The 13,318-nt window shown below is 51.4% G+C and overlaps 4 protein-coding genes across 4 annotated transcripts; 2 read left to right on the top strand and 2 right to left on the bottom strand.

The window, feature by feature from the left end:
• Positions 1-3: 3 nt before the first annotated feature.
• J7T55_009854 (uncharacterized protein) lies at positions 4-2,040 on the bottom strand (the record flags this gene model as incomplete). The annotated part of the gene is made up of 1 exon (XM_053143813.1): positions 4-2,040. One exon carries the CDS (start codon positions 2,038-2,040, stop codon positions 4-6), a length of 2,037 nt encoding a protein of 678 aa, XP_052993373.1.
• A 1,162-nt stretch (positions 2,041-3,202) lies between these two features.
• Positions 3,203-5,572, top strand: J7T55_009855 (uncharacterized protein; the record flags this gene model as incomplete). The annotated part of the gene is made up of 1 exon (XM_053143814.1): positions 3,203-5,572. The coding sequence occupies one exon, from the start codon at positions 3,203-3,205 to the stop codon at positions 5,570-5,572; it is 2,370 nt and encodes a 789-aa protein (XP_052993374.1).
• Positions 5,573-8,723: 3,151 nt separating this feature from the next.
• J7T55_009856 (uncharacterized protein) lies at positions 8,724-10,119 on the top strand (the record flags this gene model as incomplete). Its single annotated transcript, XM_053143815.1, has 5 exons — positions 8,724-8,898; positions 8,986-9,237; positions 9,327-9,579; positions 9,706-9,817; positions 10,060-10,119. The coding sequence occupies 5 exons, from the start codon at positions 8,724-8,726 to the stop codon at positions 10,117-10,119; spliced, it is 852 nt and encodes a 283-aa protein (XP_052993375.1).
• Positions 10,120-12,191: 2,072 nt separating this feature from the next.
• On the bottom strand, positions 12,192-12,475 carry J7T55_009857 (uncharacterized protein; the record flags this gene model as incomplete). The annotated part of the gene is made up of 2 exons (XM_053143816.1): positions 12,192-12,266; positions 12,335-12,475. 2 exons carry the CDS (start codon positions 12,473-12,475, stop codon positions 12,192-12,194), a joined length of 216 nt encoding a protein of 71 aa, XP_052993376.1.
• Between the last annotated feature and the right edge of the window lie 843 nt (positions 12,476-13,318).

Below are 13,318 nucleotides of genomic sequence, written 5' to 3' on the forward strand. Positions count from 1 at the left end.
GTATCATCGGAAAAGGATCTCCTCCTCGTGCAGTGCCCCTTCTTTCACCAAGTCCATGGCCTCCCCGTCCATATATCCGTGTACATAAGCTGTCCCTACAAGGCTGTATGTTTTGACGCCATCGTGACTTCCTAGTTTGCGCAATACCAAGGGCACTTTGGCTCCCTCGACGGAGACGATCGTATCACCAGCCATTGTACCTTGAACCATTGTGTACAGGCCGTTATCCGTCACCGAGAACTTCCAAGTCTGGTAATTTCGACACCACATCGTCGATGCCGTTTTTGGCATACTTTCCCAGAGGCCAATCAAAGTCTCATTAGACACCTCATCGTCTCCACTCGTTATTAAGTGCTTGCGAGATTCTTTCGTGTCCGTAGGCCTTTCATGAGCTTCCTCCAATTCTGAACCTCCGAGTTTGTTCTTTGAAAACCCCAGAATGTTTCTAAAAGCGACATCGGTCTGCAGCAATTCTTGTTTTTCGAGTCGTTTGATGGGATAGGCACCGCAATCCATGACCAGTGTGCGCCAATATGCTCGGACTGCACTTTCGCCAGTGTTTCTATATTGAATTTCATCGTTCAATATGCCGACTCCGAGTCCAGAGGTCTCCAGCCACTCAAAGGGTGCTCCAAATACGGGCCATATGAGGTCCTTGACATCGAAACACTCATCTCCCAGCCACTTGCGAAATTGTTCGACCGAGTCTAAGGTTTCCCGATTTCCTTGTGTGGTTTCGTCACCGGGAAAGCAACCGAGAACCACTGCTTTGACGGGCAAGAATTGGTTGTTGATAGGATGGCATGGAGTGCCCAGACATGTCCGACCAGCTGCATAAATATTGCGCTGCGCGAAAAGAGTTGCCTTGTGTGCGTCAGAATAGATCCGGGCAGAGAAGTCAGGCACCCAGCTGGGTAGCTCGTGCGGATTCTCAGAGCGAGAGCGAGACATCCAGGCCGTCTGACAAAGAATGTCGAGGTTTTGCGAGGCGTTGATGAGTGAGACCGCTGTGTCCACGAAGACTTGCTTAGCTGATTTATTGTAATCAACAACAATGTCGTGCTGGTCTGTAACTAAGCCCAAGATGCCATACACGCAGTCTCTCGGGTCAGAAGCCCCATTTTGCTGGAACCGAGCGAGGACGTCCAGAAGATTTGACTTGTAGTTTCCGTCGCACAGAGATCGCCGTTGATCGTGCACCCTCACGGCTCCCGAAAAGAAGAGATCAAGAGCTCTGCCGCCCCCTCGATGGCCGAAAGCCGCATGGAAGGCGTCGGCGTAGGGTCTGTCCCCGAGGAATGCGTCCACCACAGCCCAATCTAATTCATGAGGACCCGCCACCAACCTCACCTGCGGCGCATATGCAAGTTCCTGCATGGTCCAGATGCGGTGCCAGATGTCCGTGTAGCCGAAAGCCGCGATGAGTTCTTCTTGTTCCTCAACACTCAGAAGGAAAGCCCCATGTGGAGGGGCTCGAATGTGTGCAAGCGTTGGCCCATCACGCATCTTGGCTAAGGTCTCTGCATCCTTGAAACTGATTCTCTTCATTAGCTCAAAGGCTCTTTGAAGTTCAGCAATCCGTGCCGAAAAGAATCTTGATACGTGTTCATCCGGCATCCAGGCAAGATCGACCGTGCAACGAGCGTAGATGTCTTTCATGAGGAGGACCTGCTGGCTGCGCTCCACGAGGTCATGTTGGTTGATGCATAGCGCGTCGACCCAGAGTGTGCGCTCGACAGATGGGCGCCTCAGATAACGCATAGCCATCTCAAGATTCGGTGTAATGAAGTACGGCTCATTGTTCAGAGTGATCTCCGCAGTAAGTTTCGGGTCTCCCCATACATATGACAAGGCTTCGTACCCATGAGCATCGCCGTACAGACTTCGATGAACCAGTCGACACTCTAGCGGGGCGTCGAAGCTCGATGAAGGCAGCAGCTTCAGCACCCGAATCTCGGGCAAGTGTGGATCGAGAGCTGTATAGATTGCGCTCAAGCTACTGGGCGGAGGGGCCCTAGGCACGCTGCTTACTGTTGCCATTTTGTGTCGTTACTTGCTACGTAGGATGTAGTCAATGTCTCTCACTCCATTAGTAGAAGAAAAGACTTAAATGCAGGATGCAGACAAAAAGCGGGACCGATTTCCCCTCCATGGGATCCCACGGGAAGATTTGCTGAGAGCCGCTGAGTCCCTTGCAAATCCATCGTCGACGGTCCGCCCCACTGCCAAGCTGGAGCGTAAGCAACGCTGCACCACAATGCTGCCAAACCCAGACATTACGTACTACAGTAAATAGCAGTAAGAGCTGTCTCCTTTTGAAAGAAAGGCAATGGCGCTTGAAGAGAATGCCTCGTACGGACACCGCGTCGCATCACTCTGTCCTTCGTTTATTGTTCATAGCCTATGGCGCAGGCAAATTTCAAAAGCTGTAAGTGCAACTCGAAGGCAAGTGACACAGTTTTGGCGGTCTTCAAATTAGGCAGCGAATTTCCAAATGCCTACATCGTGGAGTGCAATAGAAATCCACAAGCGGTGTTTCCATGTCCTAAGTTATAAGACTCACATTATAGGTATTAGGTCTTTTAATCTGACAAGCATCCCAAAAAGACTTGCAACCCCAAACACGCCTACCTTGCTTACTATATAGCACTTATCTATATTAAAAAAGAGGGATTGCTCAACTCTTTCTTATAAAAAGAAAGGACTTTAAACTATTTTACTACTTTTACTTAACACTCATTGAATTATTTTCTAACTTTTTAGGCTATGTTAATACTAAAAAGTGCTGGCCAAGGTGGTGGGCCGGGAACGTCAAGCCTGCAGACGTGGTGGAGAAATATCTCGTGCTTACCCCTCTAGAACCCCTTTCTTCCTACAACACCACGTGTTGTCCCACTTGACTGATCTGGTCTCTGGAAACTAGTCTCCTCCCATTATCTTGGAAACATTCAGCGTGCGTGCCTAAAGAAACTCCGGCTCACGGGCATTTGCACACGACACGACACGCCTCTCCCGAACTAGGCTTTGCAGAACCCAAACTCGGGCTCTGTAAACCTCACCTATCGAGATCTTCAAACGGTTCAGGAGAATTTGCCAGCCTGATCGAACTGAGTTGAACCGGGTCGATATATACGGGTCCTTGCGCCGGATATTAGCAATATCACTGCGTTCGTCGCCACGTCTTCCGCCTATCACTAGCAATATGAGAGACAACGCGCACATCCCGGGGATGGGATGGTGGCCACCAAAACTCCGCCTCAAACAGTCTGACCTATGCTCTGAGTGCGCCGCCATCGACTTCATGGCAGCTTTCAACCCGCCTCAGGATTACAAGTCCAAAGAACAGCCATGGATTCTACTTGTTGAGCGCGAACGACTGGACATCGACTCGAACTGTCCCCTTTGTCGATACTTCTCTCACATCTGCTGCTCGATCGATGAGAATGGCATCTACTTCATCGCGTTCCATGAACAGCCTTCACCTCTCGATAAAGATTGCAACACACAACATGGAAAGGAATACCGGTCCCTTGACAAGATTCTCATTTCTGTGCTGCGCACGCGCCATATTAACTACGTCTTGCGATGTTTCGAGGCTCACCCTTTTGGTGGTAGTTTCGACGGTATACTGCGCCAGAAGTCCGGTTTCATAGTATGCCATCTCAACAAGCCGACCCGGGAACCGCGTACACCACAAATAGTCCCCAAAGCTCTGGACGTCTCCTTGCCGAAGGCCTGGCTTGAGCTATGCACCCGCCGGCATGGAACATGCAGGTGTGCTATCAATACTCGATTGCAGATGCCCAGGACTAGGTTGATCGATTGCAAGGCCCGCAAACTCATCAATGTGGGAGTGTGGCCCTTTCATATGCCCCGCTTCGCGGCGCTAAGCTATAGGTGGGGAGTGACACCGGAGCCCCAGATAGAGCAGGACCGAGAGGATCGTAGTAAACGAAAAGGCTCCTTGTCGAACTTGCCGTTGACCATTGAAGACGCCATATCGGTAACCAAAGGCCTTGGCCTGCGCTATTTGTGGGTTGATCAATATTGCATTGATCAGAACAACAGCAAAGAGAAACAGGCACAAATACAAAAAATGGACCGCATATACCAATGTGCTGAAGTTGCTATCATGGCGACCGCGGGGGAAGATTGTCACTACGGCTTGCCTGGCGTGTCGAAACGTGCACGCCGAGTTCTAGATCCTTTCATTCTAGATGATACCCTCACCTTCGGTATTTGTCCTGCGGCAGGGGCACACTGGCAAAATGGCGCGTGGCACGAACGAGGCTGGACTTTCCAGGAGACACACCTCCCAAGGAGGCGCTTGGTCTTCTCCGACACGCTTGTGCATTTCGAATGTGCGCACCACAGACCATGGCAAAGAGAAAATAGTGGCGGATTTGAGACCGTACAGCACAACGCTAAAGAGGCACGCAAGCTAAAAGGAAGTTACGTTGCGATGGTATTAGATCCTCGCCGGGCCCTGGACACGTGGGACTGGTGTGAGATTACGCCCCTTATATCTACGGTTTCGCTCCAAAGGGTAGCCGCATATGCGCACCGTGGGAACTTTGAGGCTTGCATAGTGGAATACTATTCGTTCGTCCACTACTACACGATGCGGAAACTCTCCTACGCCTCCGACAGCCTCAACGCTTTTCTTGGTTTGGCAAACGCCATGCAGGAATTCCGTCACCCTATTTACAACGTGGCTGGGGTTCCTTTCATGGTGGGCAACAAGCGAATCGACAGAGACTATTGGGCCGAGTCCTCATTCTCTTCCGGACTTGCGTGGTTTTCAATTCAGGGGACGGACAGGTCTGACCAACAAGATGCTGTCAACGGTGAATTTCCGTCCTGGAGTTGGGGCAACGTCAAGTTATGGCCTGTTATGCTTGATTACCTTGAGATGCCCAGGCCCAAGATTCCTACGCCGCCTCGAAAAGAGTCGAAGAACCGTGCAATCAAGCACAAGGCCCGACTACGAGACATACAAGTCGAGTTCACCTCTGACGGAAACAAACAGGTGACTGGACTTGTCGACTACGCAGACAAGTCCAGGAAAGCGATAAAGATGAGCCTGCCACAACCGACAGCTTTGCTTTTCAAGGCGCGCTTTGTGCCGTCTCACGCCATCGGTATTCTCTCTGAAGATGAGAACATTGATGAAGACGATATATACTCAGGAGAATTCTGCCATGACGAGCATGGAAGGAGAGAACATTTCAAGATAGGGCTCGTCGAGGATACCTCCGATGAAACCAATAGGTATCCCCAGGCTGACTTACAGGATCCATGGTGGGATTCTAGGAGGTATCGCCTGATTGTTCACGACAGGGAGTTTCACCACGATATGCTTGCGTCAGGATGGAGTCTCTTGCTGCTTCGCTGCTTCGATACGCCGCATAGTGTACGACTGCTTGTTGTCAAGAGAGTGGAAGAGAACACTGCAAGCCGAGTTGGTACTATTTGTGTGAGGCCCGGACATCGCTCATATGGTTTTGACGCCATTGTGGCGGGTAAGTTTCTCCGGTGTTTTACAGATGAGAGGGAAGTAAGGCTGGTGTAAAAAGTATATCGACCATGCACTCGAGCTAGCCCGAAAACCACAAGCCTTACCTCTAGTATACTGTACACTCGCTTGTGCAGAATGGGCTATGCGCCCGGCATTTCCAAGAACTAAACCCACCCTTCTTCATTTCAAGCGGACTTCTCCCCTGAATAGTGTAAAGACAGGGTATTCGAGAACAAATCGCTAAGAGAGACAGAATCAGCGTCCTGATCATTTATTCAAGGCTTCCAGCTGGTCTAAACACTGCATGGCTCCCACCCTCTGGCCAAAATACCGCGCCATTACCTCTCCCTCTGATGACATTTGGCATTGAGGAATGGGAGATTGAATCTGCTCCCAACAAGAATACTTTTGTACAAGCAACGAGATGCGGGATTGTAGAGAACAGACAGCACAAAGTTGTTTGGCCGCGACCAAAAGACGCCCCACAAACCACCTGGGAAATTCGTGAGGGAAGTCGATAGTAGATAGAATATATGGGAAGTTTGATATATGGTCTTCTTAAATGAAATACTACCTGTCGCCAAAGTACTTCCTCATTCAATGTTCGATGGACTCATATAGACTATTATATATCACCGGGGCGTGGTTTGTATGGGAAGTTCATTTATAGGCGTCTGAACTCTCCCCATGCAGATTTCATTATGGATAACGTTGTTCGAGGCTTCCGTGTTAGTAACCGTGAAATAGCAGTTTTCTTTGAAAATCTACAAAATGAGTACCAAGTCTTGGAGGTCGCTGGTCAGGCAGCTAGCAAATTCAAATTCCATCTCGATGAACGTGTGTATGCATGCGTGTATCCACCGGCATGAGGACATAAGCCCAACCCTATAAGCCAGGACACAGACTTTGGGCTTGCCTGCAGCCGGCATTGTGCAGGCGATGAACACTCTGGTGGAAGTCGTTCGGCCGGACGTACATCCGTGCTACAAAATCATACTTTGATCATGTGTTGTCGCGGGGCGACGGTTCCCGCCCGAGCGACCACCCAATCCGTCAATATCAACATCACTGCGACCACGAAGCTTTTTCTTGTAACACCCATCCTTTTTCCTGCATACTCTGTGCGGTTCGGCCCTACATCCAACCCCCAACCGGACCTGTCATGGATATCTTCCGGAGGGGTGTATTTGTTTCTACATGTACGCGATGAAGACCATGTTACAGTGTAGGTGACGATCGCGGCGCTGGAGGTGATGACTTGATGGATGTTGGTCTGGACTTTTGGCGACTGGACGACGATGTCGCGCTGTACTTTCATTGATGCCGTGCTGCGCCGTGCTGAGGCGTGCGGGGGTCCATTGATAGGTACCGTCACCGTTCCGCCCGCATGCATGAACCCGACATCGCGGCCGTGCCGAGAGATGCGATTGCATCAAGGAGCTTTGATTGATCTACGGGGTTGGCAGGGGTAATCCCGACGGAGGTTAAAATCGTCTGATGTTCGGCTGATGCCTTCGAGATTGCTTGCTCTTTGCTTTTTCCCGAAGTTCCCGCTGGCGAATGCTGGTTGTTCTGATGTTATTATCTCCGGGCCTACTATATGTCGTCCAGCGGTGCATATTGCAACAGAATAGCGTGACCTGTCAACGGTCTTGTCGACGTGGGGTACCTTGACGCGCCGCGTAATGGCTCTAGCAATCGCTAATGCTCGGTCTCAGATCCAGTATTGCAGGTTTGCTGTGCAATTGACTCTGATGATAGAATTGTGTAGGCTCTCAGAGGACCCTCATGAGTATAGATACTCGAGAAGCGATCTCTTCAGTCTTCCCGATCACGGACCATGATCGATGAAATGCCAGCAGTAGGATCTTTTCCCCAGGTTGCATCCTACGAGATATCTTATGTAGCCACACATGTGACAGCTGCAGCACATACGTCGCATCCGCCAATAGCATCATGAGGACGTCGTATCCGTGGGGTTGAGGAGCGACACCCTCACCGCGGGTGACAGCGACAGCTTCCGGACCTGCAGCTGGCCAGGGAGGGCCTGCATCGAATGCAGATGCACGTGCATGAGAATGTTCCCCCCCGGTACTCAATTGATATCAATCCGGTCCCGGATTGCCTGCCACAGAATCACAGTGAGCAGAGGAGGAAATTGGTCGCACAGACAACCGGAAAAACCATCAAGCCCCCAAGAGCCGAGGCTTTTGGGCCACTAGGACCATAGTGGCCGCAACGTGGCAGAGGAACGGCACCAGTGACGAGGCAAGTGCTGAAGGATATTGCAATTCCCCGGGGTGGTGCAAATGCGGCCTAATCTAAATAGCCTCAAGCCATGCGCAATCTGTGCAGGAGCCCCAGGGAACTCCTAGGGGCCTCCCACCTGTCAGTGGCCCGGACAACCTGGGCATGCTGTCGTGCCGGCCACATGCTGGGATGGCGATGCGGGGGCCCACCGGAAGACCAGTCCTAGCCATGCACCGAGCGTGCCCTTGGCGCGTGTGTGGGTGGGGGGTGGCGTGTTTAAAGTGGGCTTTTGTATCTGAGGTTGGCGAGCACGACTACTGCGGCTGTCACATCTTGGAATAGGCGAGCTGCTGGCGATGATCCTGCCCCGTTGTTGCGTGCTATCCTCGGCTGGGACGGGGTGCGAGCAGCTGGATCTGTGCCAGCGGATGTGGGTTGACAACGGCGAGTCTCTTCAGCTCCGAGAGACAAGCGAGAAGCTGTGCGTAGGAATGGAGTGCTTTGACTCTTGGGCGAGATGACAAGGGAGATCCCGTCCGAGCAAAAATGTCGACCGTTAGGGGGAGAAAAATACAGGCCAGAAGGGAGGTAGCATCGGATGGACGACTGATCGGGCAAAGAACCCCCCCTGAAAGAGGCCTGATCCTAGTCATGGTCCCTGAGCGCTGCGAAGGCGGGCCAAGAAGCAAGCTTGCTCCAACGAATGTACATTATTACAAAAGCAACGGCCCCGTGCTGAGGGGACAGGCGTAATCTCGCGTGCTCTGGATGCTTGTGATCTCGGGTCTTGATCTTGGTGTTACTTGACTGTTAGACTGTTGATCGACCTGTCACAAAGGCCATCGAGTGACCTGTCAACTTGCGCCAGATAACCATCGATCTTAGATCTTGATCGCTGCCGTCGTCATCCCGGGTGCCCTATTCCCAATCCTCACAGACCAACCAACCATCCAAGATGCCTTTCACCGACATCAACGGCAAGAGGATCTTCTACTCGTGGAAGCCAGCGAGCCGGGCCGGCCTGACCCTCTACTTCATCCACGGTCTGGGAGGCGCGCACTCGTTCTGGTCTCCCATTATTCCAGGCCTCGTCGAGGCTGGATTCTCGTGTCTCGCCATTGACGTACCCGGTTTGTCTTGTCCTGCCCCGCGATTCAGAGCCTATCAACCCTCCTGGAAACCGCCCGCCCACTAACAGGACACGCCTGGATGTGTAGGTTTCGGACAGTCGCCGTACCATGGCAAGCCCCACGACCTGCACGAGATCACAGAAGACTGCATCGCCCTCCTCGAGAGCCTGGGCAAGTCGCTCGACCGGACGATAATCATAGGCGCGTCAATGGCAGGTATTGTCTGCTGCGAGATCGCGGTGAGACACACGGTTGCCGGTGTCGTAAGCGTCGGCCCGATCTGCCCAGGGCCTGACACGAAAGAGGCGTTTGAGCACCGAGTGGAGGTTATCAAGAAGGGTATGGCAGAGAAAATACCCCCCAGGGCAGCGAGACGATTCGTCTCGTGAATGGGCTCAATTGCTGACTCGATTGTTTGCTGCCCACAGATGGTCTCGAAGGAATCGTCAACTCGGTCGACATCCCCACGCGGGCAACGGGCTCCAAGGCCACCAAGACAGCCGAGGCGTTCGTGCGGTCGCTGATTCAATCGTCCAACGCCGAAGCATACATGACCTTGGCCCAGGCCATTGCCGATGCTCCAAAGCCGGAGTACAACAAGATCAAGGTGCCACTGTTGTGCGTGGCCGGGCAGGAGGATCAGGTCGCACAGCTCGAGGACTTGGCTCTGATAGGGGACGAGTATGTCACCACCACCCACACTTTTTCCCCACCATGCGCTTAATTTTTCCCCACATGCCGGTACTTGAACATGCGATACATGCATGCCATGCAATAACAAGCAACGTGCTAATTTTGTCCTTGCAGATGGGGCGCGCCCTCAAAGACGGAGCTCGAGGTGCTGTTCGGTGTCGGCCACTGGCACAGCATCGAGGATGCGGATGGGACGGAGGGGTGCCTGAAGAGATTCGCGAAAAAGGTAGAACTCAAGTCGCGTGCCTTTTAATATGATAATGCTGCTCTTTGTTTTTGCTGCATGCATTTTTCTTCTCCCATTTTCATAGAATACGCGACAGCGAACCACCGCATTAAGGGGTCTCTAATATTAACCTGACAATAGGTCACGGCTCTCGTCGCCAACGGCGGAGAGTAAACGCACGTTATGCACGTCCAGTTTGACGACTACGGGAGGCGACTCGGTTACGGTCGATAACCGCGAAGGACGTCACGGACGACGACCTCCTCACCGAACATGCCTGCTACGGCCTACGCGCATATTGAATCCTCCCCGCGTTCATGTCACGGAGAGGACTCATCCACCACCCCCCTCCAGCCACAATTTTTGTTTCCGGGCAGAGGTCGATGGGATGCGAGCGTCTTGGTTGGCAGAGCCAGGCGTGCAGGAAGGATGTGTTGTATGATGCTTGCGAGTCTGTAGTGACCTCAGAAGAATAATACCATAATACAAAATTTCCCGAGAGCCAAAGACACCACTGAACGATGAGAACCCAAGCTGAGGTTGTCCATGGAGCGACCACAGACAGCCTCGGAGTCGAGCACTCAACAGCCCAGAATGTAAGACCGAAATTCAAGAAGAACGAGGTGAACAGAGAGAGGAATCAGGAACGACATGTAAAAGCAGAGAAGGAAGAGCTCTTCGTTTTATAAAATGCGCCACGCAGGGGCCCCGGCCGTGTCCGCGTGATCAAGGTTCAAGAAATCGTACGATGGTCTGACGATTAAAAGTGGACCGGCACACACTCCCCCAGCACTTGAGCGCAACCACCTTATTCGCAATCCCGCGCAGAGCAAGGATGGCTATTTGTTAATTATCCCATCCTGCAGCTGTGCCGCATTTCTGAATTTTCGATCAAGCGTTCTGTCAACCTTTTCCTGGCGCCAACTAGTGCGGCTTTGCTTTGACTGGCGGCTGTCTCGGGGGGATAGACATATTTGGGGAGGGGGGGCAATATTCGGGGCTCAACGGTCATTGCATTGGATGTCTACACACACAGGCGTTTCCAAGGCGCGGACACAATCCTTTCTCAACTGCCGATAATTGTAGTCCATGGTTCAGGATCCCATCATTGAGCATGAAGGCAACTGACATAACACTCCATGATGCAGCTGGCCGTCTGGTGTGGTATTGGATTAAGATACATGCAAGTGACGCCGAATCATGGCGTGAAGTCCCCCGGGCAATACCATGCAGCATAAATTGACCTAAGACACCCATGCACACAGAATGATTCGTGATGGAACAGATCATGAGGGTTGTCAGTTACCCGCCATCACTCGACGACATTTTGGTCGTCCACTCAATTCCTTGTTGATTTTGAAGTCATCGTTCCTGGACTGCTTCACCCCGGGCAGCCGTTGTGACGATTCGGGCTTCACTGCACTGGACATTGATCATTCCAGATTTGTACACGACTAAGAATGCATGAATGACAACTATATAGCATCTAATTATCCTATAGGATGTTGCCCTATAGCTGCAACGTTCGCACTCGTGCATCCCACGTGGTTGACAGGGACAATAATACCCACTCATCCGGCTAACTCCATGACAGTTCCTATGCTGTATCATCAATGGAACAGCTGACCCTCAAAACATTACGGAAGCAGTAACGGGCCACAAGAAATTGAAATTGAGGAACATGAAGCTCGACATCCCCAAAGGCTGAAAGATCTGACGAAGAGAAGTTCCTAGATCCAATTACGGACTAAGTATCTTTGGCTTACAGAATTACAACTTGTTTGCTGCATTGCATGCACACGAGCTACAGAACAGTGAGCCTAGCTTCCAGCATTTCATGTCGACAATGATGACCCAGCAACGTGGTTCAAATCGTAACAAACATGCTCTATGTGTCTTGACCTTATCCCATATCGTCTGTGCTCCGTACAACCGGGCCTCGAGTCGGCCATTCTATCATATGTCGCCGCTCAAGACTTTTTGAAATCATGACAGAACAAACTGACAGGTCAGACAGCCACCTGACACAAGTCCCAGGTATACCGGGCGGATCCAGACAACGTCGTCTGAAGACACGGCAGAATGGCAATGAATTGCAAATGAGGTCCAGACTTTGAAGACCACAAGCCATTAGACTTCTGGATCACTGACATCAAATGAAATTTGAACGATGAAACAAGAAGTTTGGAATTCGCTTCTCCAAAACCAAACCAGCCGGAGATAAAATGCCAAACCTCGACCATCCTGAGCTCAGTCTCGAAACTGCCCTGCCCGCTGCCCATGCTGTTCCCAACACCGGTGATATAACCATACACTTATCCATATATTTACAATTGGACCCTGAAGTAAATCGAATTCAATCTTAGACACCAGCCTAGATCTTGTCCTCGGCGAGGCAGTCATCACTGAGACTCGCATCACACTGTGGGCACCATCCGTAGCAGTTCTCCTGTGTCTGTTATTTAGCGACCGCTGGGGAGAGCATCATGCTGGGACAATGAATGATTGTCAACCTACATTCGCGGTACCATCTGCTTTGCAGCCCTCTACACACGACTTCTCGAAGCCGGGAACGTACGCGCCTTGAGTCTCAGGCAGCGCCGCAGAGGCGACCAGAGCGACGAAGGACGCAGCTGCGAGGAAGTTGCGCAAATACATTTTGATGATGTTTGGGATGGGAGGATGAGGAGCGGGAGTGTTGATGAGTGCGAGAGAATGGTGATGAATGAAGTATAGTTTTCACAATTTGGAGTTTGACCAGCAAAATGCTTTGATACGTACACGATCAGCCATTGACCATTAGAGATCAAGGCATCACGCATTTAAATACAATGGGTATAGAGACACGTGAGGTCCTCACAGTGGAGTAAATCCCCATCTGACTCGCACGGCGCGCGCAGATCTCCCTAGAAATTAAGGCTCAGCCCTCTGAAACGAAACGCTTCAATAAACGTGGAACATCACCACGTGAGTAAGGCTGAGCAATAATCTCGCGCTACCCTCAGCCTAGATTTGAAAGGGGTAAGGTGCCGACTTCCACGCGCCGAGCAAACTTCGGCTAGCCAACTGCCCAAACACCCGCTCGGAATTGGGTTCTGGCTACCAGTTTACAATGCGTATATAGACGCGCGCGCCTCGCATTTGGACCTACGATAATCCGTTACGGAGAAAACTCACCGCCGAGGTATGAGGTGAGTTGATGCACTTGCTATTCGAGCTGCCAAGCATTTCTTGCTCGCTTGATTTGCCACTGCGCAACTCGTCAGACTATGGGAACATCTTAGATTTTGGACCAACGCAGGATTGATACAGTTGATCTCTTTCATCGAGCGTCATTGTACGAGAGATTACACCCTAATTTTCGACCTTTTGATAGCACGTCGTTTCTCATCCTGTGCTCCAAAGGTCCCACGCTTTTTATTTCGAAAGAAATGTTAGGTAAGTCAAGCTTGAGAGCAATACATCGTTTTCGAGACGTAAAATATTCATAAGTGGGATATC

Source organism: Diaporthe amygdali (genome assembly GCF_026229845.1).
Source record: "Diaporthe amygdali strain CAA958 chromosome Unknown NODE_15_length_991109_cov_64_707514, whole genome shotgun sequence".
Classification (NCBI taxonomy): Eukaryota; Fungi; Ascomycota; class Sordariomycetes; order Diaporthales; family Diaporthaceae; genus Diaporthe; species Diaporthe amygdali.